The sequence below is a fragment of the Rousettus aegyptiacus genome, unplaced genomic scaffold (assembly GCF_014176215.1).
Source record: "Rousettus aegyptiacus isolate mRouAeg1 unplaced genomic scaffold, mRouAeg1.p scaffold_m13_p_3, whole genome shotgun sequence".
Lineage (NCBI taxonomy): Eukaryota > Metazoa > Chordata > Mammalia > Chiroptera > Pteropodidae > Rousettus > Rousettus aegyptiacus.
The window spans coordinates 123,154,667-123,180,849 of NW_023416306.1; the positions used below are offsets into that span (position 1 = coordinate 123,154,667).

Consider the following 26,183-nt stretch of genomic DNA (forward strand, 5'->3'; position numbering starts at 1 on the left):
GAGTAAGATATGAAAAATTTATGTTCTATAACAAGTGTGGCCTGGCAGAAAGTTGCCCGGTGGTGTTTGCTTCTGATCTTTATCCTAATGTTAAAATATGGCTGCTCTACGGTGATCATTTCTGCAGGAATTTAAAATAGCAACTTCCATTTATAGACAAAGTCATTAGAAAAATTATCTTGTAAAGTAGAAAAATAACAGCTTACAATACATCAATCAGCCTAAGTTATGGTAAAGGAGCAATAAAGAAACTTGGAAATCAGATACAGAATGCATGCAAGGTTATGATCACAAGAAAGAGTAGAGAAGCAGTGAATAGTTAATACATCTTCACCATGGACAATCAGGTATAACAATTTCAGCGGATGTGAGGTTTGCAAGAGCAAAGCTCTTTGACCACTTCCTCAAAGAAACACTGTGTATACAGGCATCCTTCAGTGAAAGATGCCTGTTAAGACATGGCTGAGACCGAGAATCAAGCATTCTCTCTGCATCCATGTCCTTAAATCTTACATTTCCAACCTCATATCCTATTTTATTCAACAAGCATTTGAGAACCTATGTAAGCTGTTTCTAGGTGCTAAGGATACAATAATGAATTCGACCTCTGGCTAAGGAAATTAAAAGTTGACCTGAGATCAGAATGAAAAGGAGCCAGCCAACCTATGAACCAGGGCGTGTTTGATGGAAAACGAGTGTTGAATAGAACATGAATGAGCTTAGAACATTTTAAGAGGTTATACATTAAGAATGAAAGTAGGGTGGTGCAAAGGGAGTGGTAGCATGGACAAGGAAGCAAGAGTGGAAAGTGATGTGTTAGGAACTACAACAGTTATCCAGGTAAGAAATATTAGTGGCTTGGGGTATGGTGCCTGCAGTGGCAAGAAACGAACTAATTAACTAGATTTTGGTGGGTGTTGGTAGCAGCCTCTGAGCAGTCAAGATTCACTCCAAGATTGGTCTGAGTACTTCAGCTGAAGGCTGGTGGAGGAAAGGACAATGTTAGGGAGAAAAATCAAGAGTTCCTTCACATGTCACGTTCTCCAAATGTCCTTACCTAAAATGGTCTTCCTCCCTTTTCCCCGACCTATCCCTATAACAACCCATTTCTTAAAGTGACCTCTCTTTCCTGATCTATTACTCATCCCATTTATTCCTCAAGTTGAATGAATAACTCATTTATACCTCTTAAGAAATGTAATACTTTTGTCTACAGCCATGCTACCCTGAACAAGGCGGATCTTGTCTGATCTCGGAAGCTAAGCAGGGTGTCAAGTGTGGTTAGTGCTTGGATGGGAGACTATCTAAGGAAGACCAGGTGCTGTAGGTGTAGAAAACAAAAAAATAAGGGACTGTAAACTGACAAGGTCCTTGCAATCTGAGGTCAAGCAAGGGTTGCCTCACCTGAAAAAAAAGAAATGTAATAGTTTCTACCCTGCATTAAATTTTATGTAATCTACATTATATATATTTCTCAGAATGTAAGCTCCTTGTCTTACCTACCTTTCTGACAGTATTATACTAGTATTTTTCATATCATGAAGACTCACAATCAGTAAACATTTAATGTTACCTTAATCACAAAGCCTTTACAAACATTAACTGCTAGATCTTATTAAAATTAAAACAAAACTGGAGACTACAAAAGTCAAATTCTTTCTGCATATAGGAGCCTAATTCTAAAAAAGATCAACTTCAGAAATCTTCTGAAAAACATTTAAATGACACAAAAACTACAAATTTAATCAATAGAAATTAAGTAGATCAATTTATTTTTCTGTATATTTCACAAGTAGAATTTTGGAAGGGCTATTTGACAATTTCAGCATTAACTTGCCAACACTATAGACATGTTAAACAAAAAAGGCATTTAACTCTTGGCCCTTTTAGTACAGGCAAAGTGTCCTATTGCATTACAAATGATATGCAATAACAGATTTGAGGGCATATTAAAAGAATTAGATGTTTTCTTCAAATGCTATTTAGTTAGTAACATAATACAAACATACATTAATGGTTATCATGACCACCAGTGATTTGTAGAATAAAACACATTGACCTACCTACTTAAAAGGTTGAAATAGCAAGTTATTAAAATAATTTTTCATTAACAATCCCATAATGAGATTTATCTCAATTTTATAAGGTGTGGTGGGGAAGACTTGGCAGTGTGTATGCTGAGTTCTAAAGTTGGGACAGTGGCTCAAAATAGTCATTATCCAGATTAAGATAGTGTTCCAGAAATCTAAAAATGTGTCTTTAATTGTAATCTACTGGGAAGGATATTAAGGACTGATAATTCTTCAGCCCTAAACACCATTTAATGAAAGCCATTAGGGAGCTTAAAAAAGCTGGGATGGAGGATGAAGTAAAATGAGGTGAATTAGGAAAACGAAGAGTAGAAATGTGTTTGCATGTTGGGGAATGTGAAAAGGCCACCAGAGAAACTTCGCCACTCAGATGTGCTCTTCCTATAGGCTACCTGCCCCTGGATCACCAAATACCAAGTTTAGAGCACAATTTAAGTGGAGATTACATTTCAGCTTTGAAAAACTTCACTATTTGGCTTGAGAATGAATATATGTCTGATTTAGTAAAAAGGATCAATAAATAAATATTAGAGGTATAGTTCTGTTACATCAAGTAAAAAGAGCTGCTAATTCCAACTGTTGAAGTACTAAAAGTAGAGGCCTTATTTTTAGGTCAGCAGCACAACAGGATTGAATAACTTGTAAATAGACTAAAAACATGCTCCTTCCAGTCCATCAAAACAATTCAACAATCCTTACTATCCCAACGTGCCAAGAACATTTTATTTGACTGTAACTTTCAAAACTGAAATGTTTCTCAAAACTGTACTTACAAGTAGGAGCTACTGGACATGAAATGGGTAATTTATTTCAAACGTTAATCAGTTTTCATGAAGAATTCGTTCTCTCTGACTTTAGTTTATTTCAGCACTAATTTATAACAAACAGGACAATGATTATAATTGGCCATTTCTCAAACCACAACTCTGAAAGCATAGAAATGGACAATTATGATTAATCTCATCTAATCAAAATCTTCATTTGAGTAATGGTGAAACAGCCTGCAAATGTCTTCAATAAACTGAGCTTTGAGGCAGAACAAAAAATAGAAAAATTTAAAACCTCTCTATCCCAAGCACCAATAATGGAGGCTAAGCGATTATACCTACAAATCCTTAACGACAGGTCTTTCCTAATGGAAAATCCTGAGATTTTAAACACTGTGACTTTACAGAAGGCAGGTTGGTTTAATGAGGAAATTTACCTTTAATAAAAAGACAATCAACAATATTTTATTTTGGGCACTTACTCAGTATTTCACAGATCCTCAACAAGTTTTGAGGTAGGTTAAATATTATCATTGTATTTCACAAACTAAAACTCAGGCAGAAGTTACATCACTTTTCAAAAACCACAGGAAGAGTCCTAAAAGGGTCAAGAATAACATGGTCTTTCAGATTAATCTTCTCTGATGTGTAGATTTAATGGTGATAGCTTATAAACTATTCATTACAAAAGACTAGATATTACAGAAATTCTACTTTGGGGTATTTTATAATTCTTAAATCCTACAATGATTACACATATTCTAGAATAACCTACTTGCTCCCATCACGAATATAACTATATAACTGATTCTTATAATTACAAATTAGCACATTACTGATTTTGTTGCTTTTCTGCTTTCTGGGGTAGGGGAGCAGAAAGATAACCAGCAAGCTTTCCTCAGTGTTAGGCAGTCTTTAAGTGCAGGTGCTATTGCTCAAGGCACCATCCATGATGATTTGGGGTCACAGGAAAGCAGGTATACAAATGGAGCCAAGATCAAGAAAAGACACTTGGATCCAAAAAAAGGAGGCCTGGTGCAAGTCAAAGATGAACTCTTAAAAGAGCAGTAATTTGTCCCAATAAAGTGTGTTAATTATTTGTCCCAATAGTGTGTTAAAGTTATTACTAAATTAAAAAAAAAAAACAGGTAAAATTAAATTGCTATTTTATTAAAGCAACATCTATAGAAGCAAAATATCTAAGTGTTTAATATGAATATGTTCCACCTAGCATGTAAATTACTCTAATTATCAAAAGCCTAATTCACTTAGCTCGTCATAATTACTTAAAATTATTTACTAGAATCCAGCTCATCCTGACATAGGTTCCTGGGCCAGTCTCCTCAAGTATTTGTTTCATTATAAAGTTCCTTTTATTTAAACAATTGTTAAATATTAGTAATACAGGATTAAGAATGGTTAAGTAACTGGGCAATTATAAGGAAAGCATCATTAATGTGTTATAAAATACAGCACTCAGCACAGCAAATTTCAAGAGTATAGATAGACACCTATGCTTTTGAATAGACTGAAAAGCACAGCCCAATATGATCTGAGTTAAAGCAAACAAACAAACAAAAAAAGTGCGGGGTGGGGGGGGGGTGGGGGGAGGGACCACAGGAGGCAGAGTATTGAAGCCTTTTATTCTAGTGTCCCCAAAATTGACTACGGAAGCAAAATGTTTCTACATATAAGAAATCTATATAAATTAGATGAATTGCAATTTTCATAAAAGTCAAAATTAAATGTTCTGCATAGGACAAAAGATATGCCTAAGCAACATATCATATTTGCACAAGGCCACTGAATGTCATGGATATTAGTAACAAATGGAAAAGCTATGGCAGACTGAGCAAAGATTTCAGTTTGGTATTCTATAAGCCCAAGACTGTAAACTACTCTTACTATACAAAAGCTCTAATGACATACAAGGTTTGTGTAGGAATTTTTGTGCTTCTGGTTGGCACATCATCTACTTTTTAACATGTGAAATTAATACAGACATTTGTGAGAGGTTGTGCAAAACTACTGTATTTACAAAAATGGCACAAAAGTGAATTCAACAGTCAATGCACATGCATACTTCATTCACATCTTGAACAAAAGGTATTCTAATGATAGAACTGAATATTAGCTTTAACTGCAGCTGTTAAGCACTAGGGTCACATAAGTTACACCAGAATGGGCAAATATTGCCCAAGTAAACTTCTATTGTTAAAGCTGAAAGAGGTTTAAGGCCATTCAAGTTCAAGCACAGAAATACACATCTTTTGAAGCCCCATCCATTTGTTTGAAATATGTGACCTTTCTTCCAACTTGTGGTCTTAAACTTCTGTTTTATAAAATACAAAAGAAAAATACAGAAGAAACAATACAATAGAGGTTATATTAAATAAGAGTAACTAGAAGCTATAATTAAGATGAATTAAAGAAAGCTAAAACATTAAAATTGTAAAATTCACTTAGTAGTTGTTAGGACCAGTCCTACACTAGCAGTTAGGTAATATATACAATTGTTTTCAAGTAGATTATTTTATGTTGCTCTAACATGTTCTTTAATCAGTGCACCATTAATCAAAATCTCCACACGTGTATCTTCCCTTACAAGAGCAGCACACACTACCGCTACCTGCAAAGCTGTCACTCTCGAATGACTTAGTGAATGAAAGAAAATAAAAAGGGAAGTAACATATTAAGGAAAAATAATGGGAATTAGAAGATTCATGCAGTTCAGCTCTTTTAATCAGCCAGCCAGCTTGCTAGTAACAAGGGACGGCTTCCGTTGAGGAAGGTCCTGTGGAGTGGGAATGTGGTCACCAGTGACCTCTGTCTTATCCGGGGCTGCGGCAGCAGGAAGTTGCTTGTTCTTCATTTTTGCTTTAGCCATGTTGTAATCCCCGGAATCAAAATATTTTTGCTACAAGAAAGGAAAGAAAAAAAAAAAAAAAGACTTCAAATGAGATTTTAAAAGCTTTCACGTGCAATTACACTGGTTTAAGATATAGATGTGACCCTATATTGTCAGTACAAACTAAGTTAGTCTAACAAAATTTAAACAAAAACATTAATTAGATGAAATAGCTATGTCTCTGTAGCGAATTCCAGCACAAGTCAACACTGAGAAGTCAGGCAAGAACTCCTTCTTCAGGCTTACTTGTATCTCTCTGGTTTCAGTGTGGAACACTCAAGATTGACATCAGTTCCCTCATCAATGTATCCAGGAATGAACGGTCCTGGACTAAAGTGAAATGCAAACCTTTCATTTACTAATGAAAAAAGCAGGCTGATATTTTTGCTTAAATGATTTTGAAAATAAAAATACATAATTCACCAACTTGTGTTTATGATGAGTCACCCACCTTCAATCAAACCTTATAGTTATTAAAACTATTATTTATAGTTGCTGCTACTGTCATCTAGGACAAGCATTTCTGCAAGGGTTTAAAGCATTTATTTGAACCAAAGCAGTTCACTAAAATCAAAGTTAAGGTTAACATATATTATATAAATGTCTAACCACTATACTGTATACCTTAACCTAATATAATACTAAGTGTCAAATCTAATTAATTGAAAAATAAAAATAAAGATTAAAATATAAATGCGAGGCTCATGGAAGAAAAATCACCAAAAATTATTTATCACTTAAAACGCACATATCCCTATCTTACACTTTTGTTTTTCATTTAAGACACTAAAATAAGTACAACTATTACTCTTTTTAGTTTGAGAGAGAACAACAATCACTAAAACAAAGTGTGATGAAAGGTAAAGATCAACCTTAATATAGTAATCTACTTAAGCTGTTTGTTCCAGAGTGAAAGATGAATATGCCTGAATTCCAACTTCTCCCTATCATGTTTAGCCTACCTTTATTGAATGTCTGCTATACATGACGCCAGATGAGAGACAGACAACAGTCAAGTAAATCAACTATTATGCTGTTTCAAGTACAAAAGTGGTTTGAGTGCTCAAAGGAGAACCTAACCTGTTTAGGATAGGCAAGAAGGAATGATACAGGTATGAGATGAAGGCCTGGACACAGGGTGAGGGAGAAAAATATTTTGAGACTTCAAAGATACTTCATGTGGCAAATTAAGTAGATGGGAACTCACAGGTTAGTATAAGATTGTTGAATGGCCTGAGAAAAAGTCTCATTGGCTGCCACCCTCTAGGAACTATTCTTTGATAAGCCAGATCTGCTCTAAGGCCAAAGGGTGTAAAGTTAGAAATCGCTTTTCATGTGTCACTATACATGTACTGATCAATAAACAAGGAAAATTGGGCCAAGGCCTTCTAAAGCTTGCTGCAGCTTCATTTCTGCATGTTTTAACATGAGTGTAGTAAAAAAAAAAAAACAAAAAAAACTATGAACTTCTTATGCACCATTTTATATCAGAGAGCTACTTCTGAAGTTTAGTAGCCTCTAGAAGAGAACAACGCAGCCTGCCAAACTGTTTACTGAGTCAAAAACACAAATGAGATATTTACCACACAGTGCAAATTTTAGGCAGATTATCCTCCACATAATAAAAGTCAGTTTCTAATGATATCTATTTTATAGTAAGCAAAAGTTCATTATAAGGAGCTCTCAACTATAGATTAGGCCACTCTTCTTGGGGAAAATAGGCTTATTTTGGTGGCCATAGACAAAACTAAACTCAATGCTTAACAATTATAACTGCTCTAGGCAAAAGAATGAACTAGACCAATGTTTCTCATATTGGGACAGATACAGCCTAGGAAGGCAAAATTATTAGCTGCCTTCCAACAATTTTTAAAATTTTGTGTTTTTAGGTAAAAATCTAAAATTAACAAAATATATCCGGTTCATCTGGATGACAATCTAATAAAAGCCTCCTCCCACCCAAATTCAGGGGCCTAACTTAACTTACATCAATATTTATAATTGTACTGACACTAAGTTATCACCTCAAGAATGTTTAACTTTTAAAACCATGTTTCTTAAAATTGGATTCTCAGTTTTCTTGGGATTTCACAAACTCCAAATATGAAAAGAAACCACAGGCTAAAACTCTGCTTCTCAATATTCCTTCCCCCTCTGATAGTCTGTATAGTCACTATGTACACATCATATTATTTAGAGTCTAAAATAGGTGTCAATCCTTGACATATCATAGGAACATTTACAAGTACAGTAAAACAGAATAGGACCTAATATAAATAATATCTAACCAATCCTCTCAAATGAAGAAAAACTACTTAAAGATACAGTGCAATTTGTCAGCTTGCTATTATGACAGAGGGAAACGAAAACTCAGGATCCTATGATTTAGAATTAAAAAAAAAAAAATCAAAACTCTTTTATCATAGAAGGAAATGATATGGTTGAATATTAAGACTTCATTTCCCTAACATAAAAGTGTTTATTCATTGACATTATGGTATAATAAACAATCCTTTAAGAGATCCCTTCTCAAATTCTGTAACTTAGTTCTTGATTCAGTGGTATTTTTTCTTTGCAACTATTTACACTTACGACACCAACTCCAAGATATATTTTTGACTTACCACAATTTATTTAACTATGTCTCTGCTCCTTAATAGTGGTGCTGCTTCTAATTATAGTTAAAGCTACAAGGACTATCTTCAAACTTAAATACTTTTCCTTATATTAAATTATACCCTTAGATTAATTCACAAATTATTCAATGAATATGAACATTTTTATAAATCTTAATCCAAACCCCTTTCTAAAGCAATAGCAATGATTTTAAATGCTACACAGAGCAAAGAGCATACTAGCAACATCTGACTTCAATCTTACCAGTGGTTATTATTTTAAGTATTTTTCTCATTTAGTTGTATGTATACTACGGTATGACTGTTCTAATGTACATTTCACCGATTTCTATCATAGATAAATATTTATCATGGTGTTTAGTATCTGTATTTCCTATTTAAATCCTTTATCTAGGGGCTGAATTGAATGGGGTTTTTTTCTTTTTTTGTACATTTGAAAGATCTCTTTATGAATTATGGACATTATCATTTTTGTAATAATTTCCCCACAAAATTACTTCTCATGGGACAGAGGTTTTACATTTTTATATATTTGGTATAATTCTTTATGACTCTATTATTTCAAAACATAAATGTTATTCTTTCACGTTAAGAAAAATACCATTCTACATTTTGCAACTTTAAAAATTATGTTAAACTGATTTTTAAAAATTTTCTTTTGGTAGAAAGACAAAATACATGATTTCACGTAAAGTGGAAGAATTTAAAAACATACAACTCATAGAAACAGAATAGAACAGTGGTTGCCCGGGGTCAAGGGGTGAGAGGAAATGGGGAGATACTGGTCAAAGGGTATAAACGTTCAATTATAAGAGGAGTAAGTTCCAGGGATGTAATGTGCAGTATGGTGACTGTAGTTAACACTACTGTGTTGTATACTTGAAAGTTGCTAAGGATATGGCTTTAATGTTCTCACCAAAACAACAAAATGGTAATTATGCGAGGTAAAGGATGTGCTAACTAACCTACTGTGGTAAGCATGTCATAATATGTACATGTGTCAAATCATCTCATTGTACACCTTAAACTTACACAATGTTATATGTCAACTATATCTCAGTAAAGCTGGGAAAAATATCCTTTTGGAATTTGGTTTGAGAAAATAATCCACATATAACTACAGCTAATAAACACATATAAACACACACATACACAGATACGTTTCTATAAGCAAGCTGCAGATGTCAGTATACGTAAAGTATTAATTTAAGGAAAAACATGATTTGGCCTCTGGTATAAATAATATCTAACTTATCCTTAATTAACAATTATCTTCCATAAACAATATTTCATCCTACCCTGTTCCCTGTATGGTAAATAATTTCAATGTGCTTAAAGTGAAGATGTAGCCCTTAAATTTTTTATAAACAAAGGAAGGGGTTGGAAAAAAAATCTAAGGAACAAACATAACATTATTTCAATTCAGATCTCATTGAGAAATGGTTTTTACCTCACAATGTACATTACGATTTTGGAAAACAAATGTTTTCAATAATTTAAACTACTAAAATTACAGTATATAAATTATAAGAGTTATTGTGAAATGTATTATGTAAAGAAGATAGCAAACTATGCTTTTATAAGTCATCATTTCATCCAAATAAAAAGTATTTTAAGCCCTAAGGTATTGTGTGGAAATCACCTTTAAACCAGGTAAACTTAAAAAAAAAAAAAAAAAAAAAAGGGCAGAATAATAAATATCAGCTTCTGGATAGTGGTTGCTTTTGGAGAGAAGGGAGAAAGGGGATATATATACACACATGTGGTAGGTTTCAACTTTATCTACATTTTTTTTCTTACGAAGATAAAACTTAAATATGGCAAAGTATTAAACATTAAATTTGGGTCGTAGGCACATGGGTTCTGTTATATTATTACCCGCACCTTTCTACAAGCTTGAAATACTTTACAGCTAAAAGTGATAAAGAATAGATTATAATATATATTTATAGAATAAAGAGTCTAAAATATTAAAAAAATATATGTATCTATTAAGGTACTGAGGTATATACGTAGATTTCCATTTTCACAATCTCTACCGGCACACCGAGTTCACAAAGCTTAATTAACTATTTGAAGATTACACATAAGAACTTACCCCTTTCTGTAATCGTTTCCTTAAGAAATCTGAACCTCCAGGCTTTTGTCCCAGATGAGGATACCTTGCTTTTAATTTTGCTTCTTCAGCTTTCTCAGGACTAGTCACTTTATCTTCCATTTCCTGAAATAATTTTAAATAAATTACTTCTCTATTATATTTCAGTTATTTAAAATAATTTAACTTTTAATATCTGGATTCTGACTTTAGTTGTTAAATGCCATATAATGCAGTGTCTGATTAAGAAACCAAGTACAGGAGCTTTAAAAACATCTCTATCCTGTTTTTCAAATGATCCATGTGATAGCTCTATTATAGCTATGATGCATGTGTAACACCCCACACACTGGATAAAAATATCAAGATAGCTCAGCTCTAAAGTCTTGCTTGCCATTACTTTCCAGCCATGTATAATACATTTATAGTTAGTCACCTTCTATGGAACTCATCAGCTCTTTGCCTATTTTTAGAGAATCATCCTAATACTGTTAAAATACAAGACATTTTTGATCGCCTATATTTATTCAAAATCATGCATGATTAGAAGCTCCTGAGATTCTTTAATAGAAACTAACAGCAGCTTACTTACCAGCACATTTTCCCTGAATAACTCAATACAGAAGACCTTGATATTTAGAAAGGAGAAAAACATCTTCATCAACCTTCAACATCTATGTATAGTATTGCTTAATTATCCCCTATATTTAATGACCCTGTCGATGCTAAAGATTCCATTTTTTAGTCGATCAAAAACATGTCTTATGACCAAGGACTGTCACTATGTTAAGGCTATTCACTTTTAACACACCAGCCTTGATATAGTTTACTTTCTTCCCAACAGTTATATTTTATAGAAAAGCAGTGTTTATCACTTTATGGCAAGTACTGCAGAAGAATGAATGAATCAAGAAAAACAGAGCTGCCCTAATAGGGGAGGCCAGGCAATGGCAAGGTGCACTCTCTAGCTAATGGACTTGTTTCCACATACCAGCTCAACAAAATGACATACCTCTGTACATCTCAATTCTCCCAGGTTATTTATGAATAGTCAAAAAACAGGAATGTTAAATACATAAATGCCATGCCTATTGTTCTTGTACAGCAAGTAAATCATTTATCAATCTAGGAACTGAATAAACAACTTTATGTAACTTTTACATATACTTTCCTCAAAATTATACATGTTTTATAATCAGCTTTATTCACCTTATAATTGGTGAATAGCTTCCTCATATTGTATCTTCTCATTTTTAGTCTTAGAGGATTTTGAGAATAAAGCTGCTGCTGTCAAATATACTTGCTCCATGGGGCTTCTTATATGTATGGTCTCTTTAGCTTCGGGTGTTCTATTTTCCTTTTATGCTACAGTTTCAAGCATCCATTTTGGTTTTCTGTCTTTTTATAGTGATCACATTATTCATTCGCTTGATGGACACAACATTTAACTATGTAGCTCAGCCAGAGATAGAGATTCTAAAAAGCATCAGTGATTCTGCCGGTCTTTCCATTCAAGAAGGGTATGTCCCAGAGAGAGGTCAAGTGTGAGGTATTTGATGCAAACCTACCGTTCTCATGATGGTCTCAATCAGCAAGTATTTTTCAGAGCATAAACATGTCAAAGTACAGTTTATCATTCTAGTGTTGAAAAACTCAGCCTTTACAACACAAGCCTACTACTACCTCAGTTAGAAATCAACTGAAGAATCAACCCAGACATTTGTTCACTAGACAACAAAGTGACCACCTGACCTACTGAGAATTGATGGGGCAGTTTCCAATATGATCATAACTTTGTTGGAATTTTTCAAGGAGGTTTTAGTTATATGCAATTTGGCCTTGCTAACTTTAGAAACTAAGCCCCATGTAACATATGACTACACTGTATTGCTTGCAGAGGCTAGAAAAATAATATAAATTTAGGAGGTTGGCTGGCTCACTAGTTAGTTCTCTGTGGCTCAGCCTTCACTCAAGCCATTTATTGTATGGCCCCAGGGTATGTGAGTGCTACAATTCAGAAGCAGGATTGGGAGGAGCAATCTACTTATTCCTGAGTTCTCCTGCACAGTTATTAAATTGGTTGCTATTACATTTAGACTTGGGCTAGAAAGGACTCCTACCTGATTATAGCTTTTTAGTCCCAGGACTTTCGAATTAAAGGGTATTAACTGAGTCCTACATTTCCACTAAAACCATCCAGGTTCCTTGGGCCTAGGAAATGAGGGCTCTCCATTTCCTTTGTTCGATTTGAATTATCAGTTCCCTTTATCTAGGATTCTCTAAATTTCTGGTATAGAAATAGCAACTTTCCCGAGTTTGCCATTTCTTCAAGCTTCTCCCATTTCACAAATCGGGCTGGGGCAGGGTGGGGGTGGCGGGGCGGGCGGAAGCTACACAACATGCCATTTTATCTGGTATTCCCTTATTTTCTCAATAAGAATTACATTTATGTATATATATGTAATAGTAACTGTGTTCGATCAAATTAAAATAGTTTACTATAGAAAAATGTTTTGGGCAAAACAGCAACTACAGCTGAAAATAGGTTTAGAATGGATTTGTGTCCTAGCAAACCAAACCAAGCCTTGAAGTTTATCAAATACAAAGTACAATGGCAAGTTCCTGCTAGATCCAACTTTGTAGCTGGTTCAGAATTTTGGCTGCATTTAACACCAAAAGGAAAATAAGACCAAAGCTGCATTTTTTTAAACATAGTAAATACCATCAAGATGTCCATCGTACTTCTCGTGGATCATTCAGAAACATTCTTAACCTTCTGCAGATGTAAACATTTCAAGGACCTTTCTGATAAGCAAGTTCAAATGCCTGAACATTTACCAACGTTCCAACACAGCTACAGATTTGCTTGTGGAGTAAAGTATAAATAACATGTCAGGTGGCAGACTGCGTCCATTGGCATTCAGCCCAGTTACCCTTCTCTAAACAATCCCCCAAATCACTACATTTAGAAACCTTAGACTACATTTTCCTAGACTGTGCCAATGGTACGTACGCCAAATTAAAAGGCATGGGAGAACGAATCCATTCTGTTCCTGGTGATGCCACCAACAATGTACAAAAAGCAGCAGGCCATGTCAGCTCCTGGCCTCAGAATAGTGTTCACTCTTGCAGAGTCAACAGCTTTCTGTAATCCCTTACCTCTGGAAACATTATCTTCCCCCTCTGCTCATCTATCCCTTCTAATAATTTGTAACCTAATATCCTAAATCACAGCCCTGTCTGTTTGAAATACCCAGAGTAGTTTCTATTCTCCAGACAGGACACTAACTGATAAACTTAGATAAAATAGGCAATTTATCCCTACAGTCATGTATACAAATGTAAAAGGGGGAAAAGAATTTGGTGTGATTGCTTGTTTCTAGACATCCTTCAAAGGAATTCCTAAGCATTTACCTTGGCTAGAAAGAAAATACATCTCCCAAAAAAGGTTTGCGATATAGAAGAAAATAACAAAGAAATTGTTTATACATGCATGTACATGGACAAAGAAGTCACTTTTCTAATCCCCTCCCAGCTTTACTGAGATATAATCGACACATTCACTCTTTTAATGTGTTAACGTGAGGTAAAAACAGAACAAAAATATTATATAACAGTGCAGTATTTTTAGAGTTTAACTGTTCCATGGTACTGTATTGTTAAGAAAAAGGGTTTATGATATTTTACATTTTGTTAAGGATGCATGATAAAATTTCAAAGGGAACCAACTAAATAGAAACAAACTAATAGTGGTGGTAAAATGGGAGAAAAGAAAATCAATATAAAAAGAGGAAAGAGAATGGTAATAAAATAAAATTAAGACCTGAGAAGAAAAATGTAAGATGAGAGAAATTAAACCCACGATGTCAGTAACCACAACAAACATAAATGGGCTGATATACTGCCTACTTAAGTCTAGCAGCTGGATTTAAAATAACAGCTACCACGTGCCGAGTACAAAGTAAACATACAGGGAAATAAAACATACTAGGCAAATGCTAACCAAAATAGAGCTAGTACACCTATATTATTAGATAACACAGACATCGAGACAAAAAGAATTATTAGGGATACAGAAAATCTAAACATTCATTCCTCTAAAAAAAAAAAAAAAGCCTCAAAATATTTAAAGCAAAATTTGACAGAATTACAGGGAGAAACTAACAAATCTATCAGCATAGATTTCAAAACAACTTCAATTATTGCTAGGTAAAAAAGACAAAGTAGTTGAAATATTTGATTTTAATTGTGAGCCTAACAATTAGGAAAGGCATATTCTTCTCAAGCAATAACAGAAAAACTGACTAAACACTAGGTCACAAAGCAAGTCTTAACCATTTTCATCCAGACCACCATCTACACCTGTAATTAATTAGGTTAAAAGTCATCATTAATAAAAAATACACATTCCTGTCATTTGGAAATTAGAACCCATTACTAAATAATTCATGGTTAAAAAAAGAATCATGTGATTAAAAAAATACTTGGGACACGCTAATAAAAATTCTACACATATCAAACTTGTGTGATACAAGTGTTCCTTATGAGTTTATACTAGATAAAAAAAACTAGAACTCAATTAGCTATGTATCTAACTTGAGAAATCAAAGAATGGAACCCAAAGAGAATAGGAGAAAATAAAAAGCAAAAATTAATGAAACGGAAAACAAAGATACAATAGAGAAGCTTGACAAAGGGGGGAAATAACAAGCTTAAACCAAGAAGTGTTTTATAGAATTCAAACTTGGTTTTAAAATTTTATTTTCCAAGAAACCTTTGTGTTGTACAGCAATTTTACTACTTTTTAAAAATAGATGATGCAGTGAATTCACTTAGCTGATAATACTTTATTTGGAGAAGAAGGGGAAGTAGAAGCATCATTAGAATTCTTGATCTTTTGACAATAGGATTCAAACTGGGAAAGCAGACACCTAGAATATTTTAACAAAGATACATGCTTATGATGTAAACATAAAAATTAAAAACTAAATTTTAAATCATAGTTATCCTCTTGACAAGTACCTATGCCCCAAAATGATCTTTGTTGTATATTCTATACTTAGCACAGGGTATAATAAATGTTATTAATAAATGTTAGGCACTTGTAATTTTGTGAACTATTCTATTGAAACATATTAGCTATTCTTTCTTTAAGCAGGTGGGTTATAAAGTATAAATACATATAAAAAGATCACATAATTAAAGATTATTTTGTACTCTATCATGGACTGATATTAAGTCTGAATGACTGATACCACTTTTTACCATTCGTTCGGCAAAGTTTCACAGCAACACCAGCAGTAAAAATTTGACCACTCTAAGCAAATTCCCCTTTATCTGCTAAGCAATATTTTCACTTTTGCACTGATTGATGAATACATAGAAAAGATTAATGAAAGCCAACAAATCCTTTGAGATTTGCCGGAAAGGTACCAATAGCATCAGGTTCTATGGAAAATACTATAGCCCTCTTAAGACCTCGCTTCTTGCCCAGTGCCTGGCATTTAATGGTTGTCCAATAAAATGAATACAATGTACTCCAACACTTTCAATAAATCTAAGAAACTTTCTAAAACATCTGATAGTTTCACCATTAGTTTATCTTTGAAATATTTAACTGCTGTATAGCAAACTGCTAAGACAGCAAGGAGAAACAATTTTAGAAATCTTTAAGGTTTACCTTTAAGACTGCTAAGAATGGCTGCACACAAACTAAATTAGAACATTATTCTCTGAATTGAAAACACTCTAGCAGCCTTTTAGTTACCAAAAGTGGTGTGTCAAAACAGCCCCAGAAAATGCTGATAGTGACTGCACTTTAAAAACCGGGAAAACAGGAAAGTAATTTATATCCACTTTGTTGAAGACATATGAAAATAATAGTTCTCGTCCTCTTCCACCACTAAAAAAACGCACCAATCCTGTCTTTTAAAGTGACAGAAATATTTTAGTTGAGAGCTCTACTTGAGTTAGCCTCCTCCCAGACAATACCTTGCTAACTTAATTTGATGAATCTTGTAATGAAATCTTTAGAAAACCCACTACTGAGATCTATGCTATGTATTACATCCCTCACTTATAACTGAAAGTTCGTACTTAATCCCCTTCCCCCTTCCATTCAGACTTAAGTAGGTCTAAGCTAAATTTTTTATATTACCATGGTCTATCCCTCTTTTTTTTTTTTTTTTTTAACTGTAGTACCAGCAATGCCTTTGTATTGGAATAATACTTTGGCAAAAGTTTCGACTGAAAGTTCTGAGAAAAATTCATTCGACCAGCATCTTCTGAACAATGCCAGGTACTATGCTAGGTGTTATGGGACAAAAGATAAAGGAGGGTCCCTGAATTTAAGATGCTCACAATGAAAACAGAATTATGTATTTTAAATCTCTACAAGCCTTTTCTCACTCCCAGGACCAGAGTGCATGCCTATTTTAGCTTAGTGGTATTCAAAGTAGAATCTGCAGATAGAATCATGAGGCCTCTGCTAAATTTTTAAAAATGTTTTATTTCCACTTTAGTGATAATCTAAAAGAAAAAATATAAGCACATTCTACTGCATCTGAATTTCCATCTCATATCTAAGTAGTGCTATGTGGCTTCCTTGTCTGAGCTTTCATTTACAATGACAGACTCAGCAGTATTACTCCTATATAGTACAGGATGAGAAAAGAACAGAATCGAATTACAACTTAAATGATGTAAATGTATGACTCTACAGTTAAATGACCACATAACTTACTAATAAAAAGGAGAACTGAGTCATCTCATATGGCCTTAGGGGAGCGTTAATTTGCCACATTAAAAAAGCTCTCGCACTTGTTAACAATTGCTACTATAGTTTCAATATTAAAAATTTTCACCAAAATATCATGTCACTCTGAATTAATAATTTAGACTGGTTTGCTTGTATTTAATTTGTTTTCATTTTAGAGTATATAAAATAGTTTATACTTATTTTTACATTTGTATACATTTAATTAATATCCCAACGATATTGGTCTTTACAGTTTGTCCTCTTAACAACGGTGCACAAACTACTCACGTAGAAAAATAGTGACAAAGCTCTAACTCTATACAGGGGTCATCTCCTTATCTTAATTTTTCAGAGACAATAGTCTACTATACCGTCAAACTGTAAGGGTATTTTAGCTGAATAATTTGGCTTTAATTAAAAGGTCTACTGGGTACACAGAAAATAATGCAATATTTTAGGTCCTCTACTTTTCCAAATAGAAGAAACTGGTTGATTTGGCCCATAGGAACACAGAAGTGACTCTGCACATTTTCCTCATGTTGAGGAATGGTATCCATGCTACAGGAACTCAACATCTACAGCCAATCCTTATTTCAAGATGGGACATTATTACTAACGCTTTGATATTAATGACAGCAACCCTAAAACCAAAAAACCTGAAACAGATTTTTAATGCAAACACTCATGAAAAGAAAACATTTAAGATATCATTAATATTGTTGAGACATAATATTAGGCTATTTCAAGTTAAAGCATTTATACTGTAGAAATCAACACTTTAAAACTTTAGCAACATACTAACAAATCTCATAAGAGAAAACTACATAGCAGCTATTGTACATCAGAAGTCAAAACTGAGGTTGATTTCAGTGTTAAAGACAAGACAGCATAGAAATTGGTCTGTTTTTCTGGATTCCTAAATCCCGAGCAATAATGAATACCATGATACATATTTTACAGTAAATAAATGATAGTTAATATTACTATAAAGATTTTAACCCTTAAACTATATTTTTGACCCCCAAAGTCCACTACTTTACAAAGTGTGAAAATATCCAACAGTTTTTATTGGACTATTCCTGAATAATGTGGTAACTTGGTCTTATGTTATTGCTATTTTGTTTTTTTCCAGTTAACAAGTAATATTACAACATAATCATCCAACTCAGGAAAAGTTGTTACAACATGATCATCCAACTCAGGAAAAGTTGGCATGTTAATAACAAATGGAATGGGTTTAGAACACTAATCAACTTCCCAACCTGATGAGGAGCCTGGGAGAAACATTAAGCAGAAACTCCTGCAAAGTCCAAGCGTTAGACCAAATTCTTATTCATGATAATGCAGTCTGAGTTTTTAAAAGTGTTGGTTACTCCATAATTTAGGAAACAAGATATTATGGGCCCTTGTGGCCCGGCCACAAATACTCGCGATGGCAAGTCAGCAGAAATAATTATGGTGGAAGGGGCTAGAACTAGCCTAGATAAATTATAAACCCTTTATATTCGTAATTTGAATAACTGAGGATTATTTCCCTACATCACAAAGATATTACAAGTGAGTTTCCAAAACAGTCCAATGTTTCCATAAAAAACCTAGTCAAATAAATTGGTAAAAAAAAGTTTTAATTCCACCCTTTCGATTTTTAGTCGATTACTATATGCAAATCCCACTCACTGGCTCACATTTCTTGAGCACGCATTACGCTACATAGTATAAGTTACCCACCTCATAAGCCTCACAACCACCATATAAAGCAAGTACTATTACTCATATTATACGGATTAGGAGAAGCCTAAAAAGTTAAGTAACCAAGTTTAGTAGGCTAACAGGAATTGCAACTGCAATTCCAACCCAGGCTCGCCCAAACACGAGATACCTACCGTCTTTGGAGTGAACAGCACGCACACGATACAAGTCATAACTAGTTCTTCAAGGGCAAAATAAAACTTTCTAAGCAAAGTGGAGATACGAAAAAACTTAACGTTCCATGACTTGACTGAGTCCTGGGCTCTTCTGCATATTTAAATGATTAAGAAAGACCGCGACACACCGAGGCGTTAAAAAAGGCACATTTCAGGAAACACGCGGCGAACGTTCAAACTCCCACCACGCCGGCGCTAATTACAAGAGAGACTGCGGACAGCAGATCCGGGAGCGTCCCGCGTCCACAGCCGGGGCGCACTGGCACAGCCCACGCCCCGCACCAGGGGCCGCCCTCCGCCCGCCAGGCCCGATCCCCGGCCGGGGCGACTCGGGGCCTTCCGGGCTCCCCGCGCACACTCACCTTCTGCTCCTCCGCTGAGGCTGCCTCGGGGACTTCCGCGGACATGCTGCTCCCTCTGCAGAAGGGACACCGGGAAGAGATACGATTACCGGGTGGCCAAGGGCGCCCGGCCGCCGCGCCGCCACAAGCCCGCCGGCCCCCGGGCTCCCAGCACGTACCCGGGCTGCCTCCGAAAATGGCCGCCGCCTTATGACGACACGGAGTCCCGCGGCGCTCCGCGACGCCGCCCGCCGCGCCCCTGCCTACCTTAACCAGCTTCTCCTGCTCTGCGACGCCCAAGCACTTCCTTTCTTCCTTCAAAGGTCGCGGCTCGCGCCTCACCTCACATCCGTCCGCCGAATGCTTTCTGGGACTTGTAGTTCGTAAGTGGAGCCGCATCTCCTCCCCTTCGGCCCCGCCCCTTTTCCGGCCCAATCTGATCCCTTATGTCCCAGGTGCTTTACTATTTCCACCTCCTCAGACTCACTTAGTCCCATTCTCCTCGTTGCCCTCCGCTGTGCAGCCGCACAGATTCTTTTTTGGGCTCTTCAAAGTTCTGTGCTGCTTCCCTTCACAAGTCTCTCCCCCTGTGCTTCACCTACTTAACCCTATTCATCTTTCACATCCCCAGCTCTGCTCATTGCCTCAGGAAAGTACGTTCTGAGCCCCTACATCAAATCCACCTCTGAAATGCTATCACATCTCTGTATACAACACACACTGTATCATTAGACAGTGATCGTTGTGATTAATGTGCCCTTTTCTGCTCTGATAAGTGACATCAGGGCAGGGACCTCATCCATGTTTGCTTATATTTCACTCCCAGAGCCCACATTTCCTAGATATTCAATAAGTATATGTCAAAGGAATTCAGCTTACATTCGTTTGTCTACTCCTGGAGTTCCACTCCCACAACTTTATTGAAACTGCTGGTGCCAAACTCCTTCAATGACTTTCCTTTTTAAAAATTATTATTCGTCACTGTGCTAGGTACATATTTTATTTAATTACATATAACAATTCTGTAAAGTATCTATTGTCTTTTTTAAATGCAAAAACAGGAGCAAATAAGAGAACTAAATTATCTTGGTCATGAAGCTAGTAAGTGGCATATCTATTTCATATAATTCCACAAATAATGCACTCTGCACCACATTACCTCAGCTTCTAGAGAAATGTCCAAACAACAATCATTGTCCATTCAAGATTTGTTCCTCATTTTGTACACACTATTTAATTAATAGTTACTGGCTTCCCAAATGCTAAATCATAAAATCTGATAGTCATTTAGACCACGTTCTTTCCCTCTTTATATCCAACCAAGCAACAGTGTCCTACTATAATAGCTTATGATGTGTAGTGTTCTAAAGCTTCCTGTTCTCTCCATCGCTTATCGTCTTTAACATAGCTACTACAATAACCTTGTGACCATCCTCGACCCCTCAAATCTCCCTCCAAACAGCCACCAGAATGATCTATATAACATGCAAATTAGAACATGTATTTTCCTTTAAAAAGTATTTTAGTAGATCTTACATGATCTGTAAGATAATCACATCTCATCTTATATTCACCATTACATAGCTTTCCCTATTTTTCTTCACCTCCATTTCTGGCCTCATGATATTTGTTTACACATTATTTAGTTTTGTGTAATACTAACTACATACACAGTGGCACAAATTGCTTCATATTTTACCTTTTCTTTTGCCCAATAAATATTTACTGTGCATCTACTCTATGGTAGGTTATGTCAGTGCTTGAAATATATTATAGTTGATTATAAGTGATTAAGAACCCTGACTGCTTGGATGCATACCTAGAGTCTTCAAAGGCATTGCCTTAGGAGAGAGAATCTGTTAGTACTACAATAAAAGCTGTTTTTGACCTGATACAATAAATTAAAAGCAAGCCTTAGGAGGATTAAGCTTTTTTCTAAATAATTACATTTCAGGAATATGCCAAAAAATTTTAAGGAATAAAAATAATGGTAATAAATACAAAACCAAATAATCTAAAATTCACAATATTCATTATCCAATAAAGAATTACCAGAATAAAAAGATTCAGGAATATATAATCCATAACAAGGAAAGAAATAAATCAATAGAAATAGACCCAGAAATTATACAGATGACAGAATAGAAAAGGATATTAAAACAGCTATTATAAATATACTTTGTGTATTTCAGAAGTTATGAGAAAGCAAGATTATGATAGAGTTGGAAGATATGAAAATCACTCCAGTGGAACTTCTAAAGATAAAACCTAAAATGCTGAGCATAAAACTACTCTAGGCTAGGATTAACGGCAGATTAGATACTACATAAGAAAAGATTATTAAACCGAATACATATAATAGAAACAGTCTCAAGGTGGCCCCTTCTGTATTCCCCAGTTGTAGGACTTCTGTTTAGCTAGATTTCAGGTAACTCCCAATGATGGTTGTTCTGTAGTTTAGTTGTAATTTTGATGTGATTGTGAGAGGAGGCAAGCACAGCATTTACCTACTTCACCATTTTGACTGGAAGCTGCATTAGACCAATGGTTTTTTAAATTGCCAAATTCTTTGACATTACGTTTAATCCTCATTCTACTTTACCTTGTGAATGGCTACTGGCAATACTTGGTGGTTCGAATGAAGTGTCTCCCAGAAACCAGGAAATAAGATTGCCCTCTAAAAATCGAACTAGTGAAAAGAAACAGTTAATGAATGTGGTTCTGTAGGAATTTGGAAACCACCAAAACTTTACTAGGGTGTCCTGGGTAGATTCTCAGACAGGAAGAATTGTATACTGCACTCCTTTTAGAGAAAAGAAGAGGTCTGTATGGTGAGGAAGTATTTAAAATTCAAAGATTCAAGAGTCCAACTCTTTGACAAGAATGTCCCTTGAGAGTGCCTTAAGTTGGGCCAGTTGAGAAACTTTGTAAGATCAACTAAATATTTGTTCTCATTTCATACTCACAAAGTAAACTATTAAAAATTTGCCTGCCTTTTTTTGGAGAATTACAGGGAGAAAGGAGAATGCACTATTTAAGTTAACTGGAGCTTCTAACAGGTGCATTTTAAAAAATAAGGTGGCAACTGGTATATATCCTATATCAATGTATTTGTGAGCTTGGGTTAAGACACAAGTATATAAAAAATCAGTATGGATGGCTTTGACTAAAGAGAATCTGTTCCTGAAAGATAATGACACTTGCATGAGGACAAGGTTGAATTTCTGGGAGACTAACTTTGGTCAATGAAGAATTTACAAAGGCCAATGCCCCATTGTGGGGACCTGTCTAGGAGGCCATTCTTCTCCAAGTAACATCCCTCTGCATCATCAACCATAAACCTTAATGTTTAATGTTGAACACTGATTGCCAATACCCTGTTTTTAAAACTTTCTTCTCTTGACTGCTAGGATACCACTCTTGTATTCTCTCCTATTTCTCTGGCCGTTCTTTCTTAATCTTCTTTGTTGAGCCTTTACCTGACTCTTAATGGGAGAATTCTAACAATTCTGTCCTTGGCTCCCCTTCTGTTCTAGTTGTATACTCTCCCGAAGATCACGTCTATCCTCATTCCTTCAACTGCCATCTATATAGTCTAGATCAGTGCTTTTCAACAGAACTTTCTGTGATGATAGACTATGATGTATCTGTACTATCCAATATAGTAGTCACTGGTCATATATGATTATTGAGCATTTGAAATGTAATAATGCAACTGAGGAACTGGGTTTTAAAGTTTATTTAAATTTAATTAACTTAATTAGCCGCCGGGATTAGAATCACAGAGAAACTGTAACAAGAGTCTCCTCATTAGGTCTGGAGAAAGGTCCAAGAATTGATATTTAACCAGAGCTCCCCCTGGTGATTCTGATGCACACATGCACTAAAGATTTTTCTGGCTTAGAACTTGGTTGGTGTATAAAAGCTTAAAAAAGATTAGGGCACTTCTTGAGGTTTAGATGCTCTAGCTCAAGAGTTTGTAAGAGTAAGTAAAGTAGATGAGATATTATCCCACCCCATCCATTTCTCAAACATCTGAGAGTAGAAGAAGTCCACCTGCATCATTGCTAATATTGTAGCTAATATCAAGAACAGAATACATTTTTCATGAAAGGAACAGATAGGAAGATCAATTCAGGGAAAACAAGTGAGATATGAAGTACCCAACACCCTGAGGAGGGTACCACTTCTCTAAGGATATAGTGAGATGAGAGAACTTTATATGAATTGGAAAGGCTGGAACAGAAAAACGCTGGATATATTAAAAGGAAAAATGAACAATGGGGTCTGAAAGGGACTTAAAACTTTCAATATAAAAATCTCATATTTGCCACAATGTGTTTCTAAAATTTCCCTCAATTATTATTTGCATGTCTCCTGACAGTGTACTAAGTTGAAAGACCTTTGAGTTGTTTTAATATACTCCTTCCTAAAGTCTTTTTTCCTCCCTAATGATGAATAGTCATTTCCTTATTACCTAGCTTACTTATCATACAGCAATATAAACTTTATTGCCAAGAATATTGATGAAAAGTATATTTTAATGCCTGGCCACAAGAACTAGTAGAAAGAAAACAATGAAAAAAAGAGGCAAAATGCCATGTAGTAGAATGAGAAAATCATATGCTTTAACTTAGATTTGATTCCTGGATCTTCTACTTACTGTGTGACCTTGGGCAAGCTCTTCAAGCCTTTTTTTTTTACTGTAGAATATATCCATACTGTCTCTGAAGTAGGCTTTAAATATTAAATAAGTTAAATTGCTTACAGTGCCTGGAACATAGTAGGCATTCATATTCTTTTCCTCCTCCCACAGTATCTAAGTTTAATACATATATCTCTCACAGGCGATCCATGATGGAGTAGAACGAGTTGATACCACTAGATATTGAGAGTGAATTCCTACAGTGATGAAAAGCCTACTTCCCTTCTGGACTGATACTATGTTCCTGAGTCTAGTATACCATATGGAATACCATACCAAAATTTTAACAGTGACTATCTCTGTAAAGTGATAGCTAGAAGGGCAGAGGGAGGGACTTTCAATTTTATATTATGTAGTGTCAAAACTTTTTTTTTTTATAACAAACGTGTTGCATAAATTTTTTAAATTAAAAAAGGATAACTGTTGCATTCACAAAACAAATTAGGGAAGAGTGGGGATCCCAAGATGAAGTTTTTGAAGGAGAATTTTTTCTTTTCTTTTACCCTCTGGGAATGACAGCTGGCAGGGAAAATGGCAATAGCAGAGAAACTTCTGTTGGGTGCCTTCCAGCCAGTCCCCATTTCATAACTTACTTTTTTCGTTCTCATCTGATAGGAAAATTTCCAAAGACTTTCTGCAGGTTGTGACTTAAAGTTCCTTTTTAAAAGTAGTTATAAGTTATGACTCATTTTGTTAGTCTGTAAAACTGTAAGTGAATCTGTCGTGAGGAAATCTCTATTATCTACCATTAGTAGTAGCAGTGTTGTCTGCCGTTATCTTTACCTGCATGGCAACACTTAATCTAGTGACATAATCTGTGAATACAAAGAGGACTGATGTAGGAAGTGTGGTAAAGTTTCAGCCTGTGACAAAAGAAGAGTGGAAAAAAGAACCATTATAATATAGTGCCAGGGCAAGTGAGAGTAAACAGGTGCTGGGTGACCATACCTCACTGGGAAAAACAACATGGGCAAAAATGTGCTAAGAAGTAGAGGGACAAATGCCAGCACGTTTCCCTTGCACAAACTTTCTAGGAAGAGCACAGGATACACCGAGATGCTTCAATCATCTTCTTGAAAATTTCTAAAAAGTGCCCAAGAATGTGGAAAAACATGTGCTAGAAAGAATTCTGGCAAGATGACAGTGCTGTAGCCACATCAAAAGATATCTGCATACAATATCCATTACTAATTTTTAGATTACTGAAGAGGTCAAAGAAACGATAACTTTTTAAAAGAAAATTTAAAAAGTGCTTTGGTGTTGTCCAAGTTTTATATAAAATTATCAATATTGACTTTTGTCAAATGTATAAGAAGTCTAGATACATGTATTGAAATACTTATTCCAAGAATTAAATGACAGAATTTAAGAAGACAAGGCACATTAACAATATATATTTTCACCCCATTTTCTCAATCATACAGACCCAGAAAGGTCAGAGGATTCTTGGAGTCACTCCCATCAGATACCATTAGAGCTAGAACTACAATCCAAACCTTTTGGGTCCCATATTGTGACTGAGAACAAAATTTTATAAATTTGTGCCCCCGAAAACTCTTCAGTTGTATAAAATACAAATAGCCTTTTCTCTTTTAGCTAGTATTTTAAAATAAATTTATAAGAGGTTTCTTGTTGGCCACCACACAGTCTGCAACCCCACAATCATCTTTCCAGATTCTCTTGAATAGTCTATCCATTAGCCAGGCCCCCCAAATCCTCTCCCGTCTCCCAAATTCCAGACCGCTCACCTGGTTCTAGACTCCCAGGTATCCTGGGTCTGACCTACTTGAGTGGTACAAATTTTCTAACCTACACTTGTAGCTTTTTGTCCCAGCATCCCCAGTATTTGTGCCATGTTATCTGATCTGCTGTTGCCCATTGTCCCTGCACAAACATCTAAAGCCACTCTTCTTTCTAAGAGGGATGAAGGGAAGGCTTTTGATGCACTCAGGCAAGTTC

The 26,183-nt window shown here is 35.3% G+C and overlaps 1 protein-coding gene across 2 annotated transcripts; it reads right to left on the bottom strand.

Moving 5' to 3' along the window:
- Window positions 1–1,745: 1,745 nt before the first annotated feature.
- Window positions 1,746–19,808, bottom strand: ARPP19 (cAMP regulated phosphoprotein 19). 2 transcript variants are annotated; one of them, XM_016153656.2, is made up of 4 exons: window positions 19,699–19,808; window positions 19,541–19,595; window positions 10,500–10,622; window positions 1,746–5,774 (listed from the first exon to the last, which is right to left on the bottom strand). In XM_016153656.2, the coding sequence occupies exons 2-4, from the start codon at window positions 19,583–19,585 to the stop codon at window positions 5,601–5,603; spliced, it is 342 nt and encodes a 113-aa protein (XP_016009142.1). In that variant the 5' UTR covers window positions 19,586–19,595; window positions 19,699–19,808; the 3' UTR covers window positions 1,746–5,600. The 2 variants fall into 2 exon arrangements, with proteins under 2 accessions (XP_016009142.1, XP_016009141.1); XM_016153655.2 differs by lacking the exon at window positions 19,699–19,808 and having other exon boundaries at window positions 19,541–19,692.
- Between the last annotated feature and the right edge of the window lie 6,375 nt (window positions 19,809–26,183).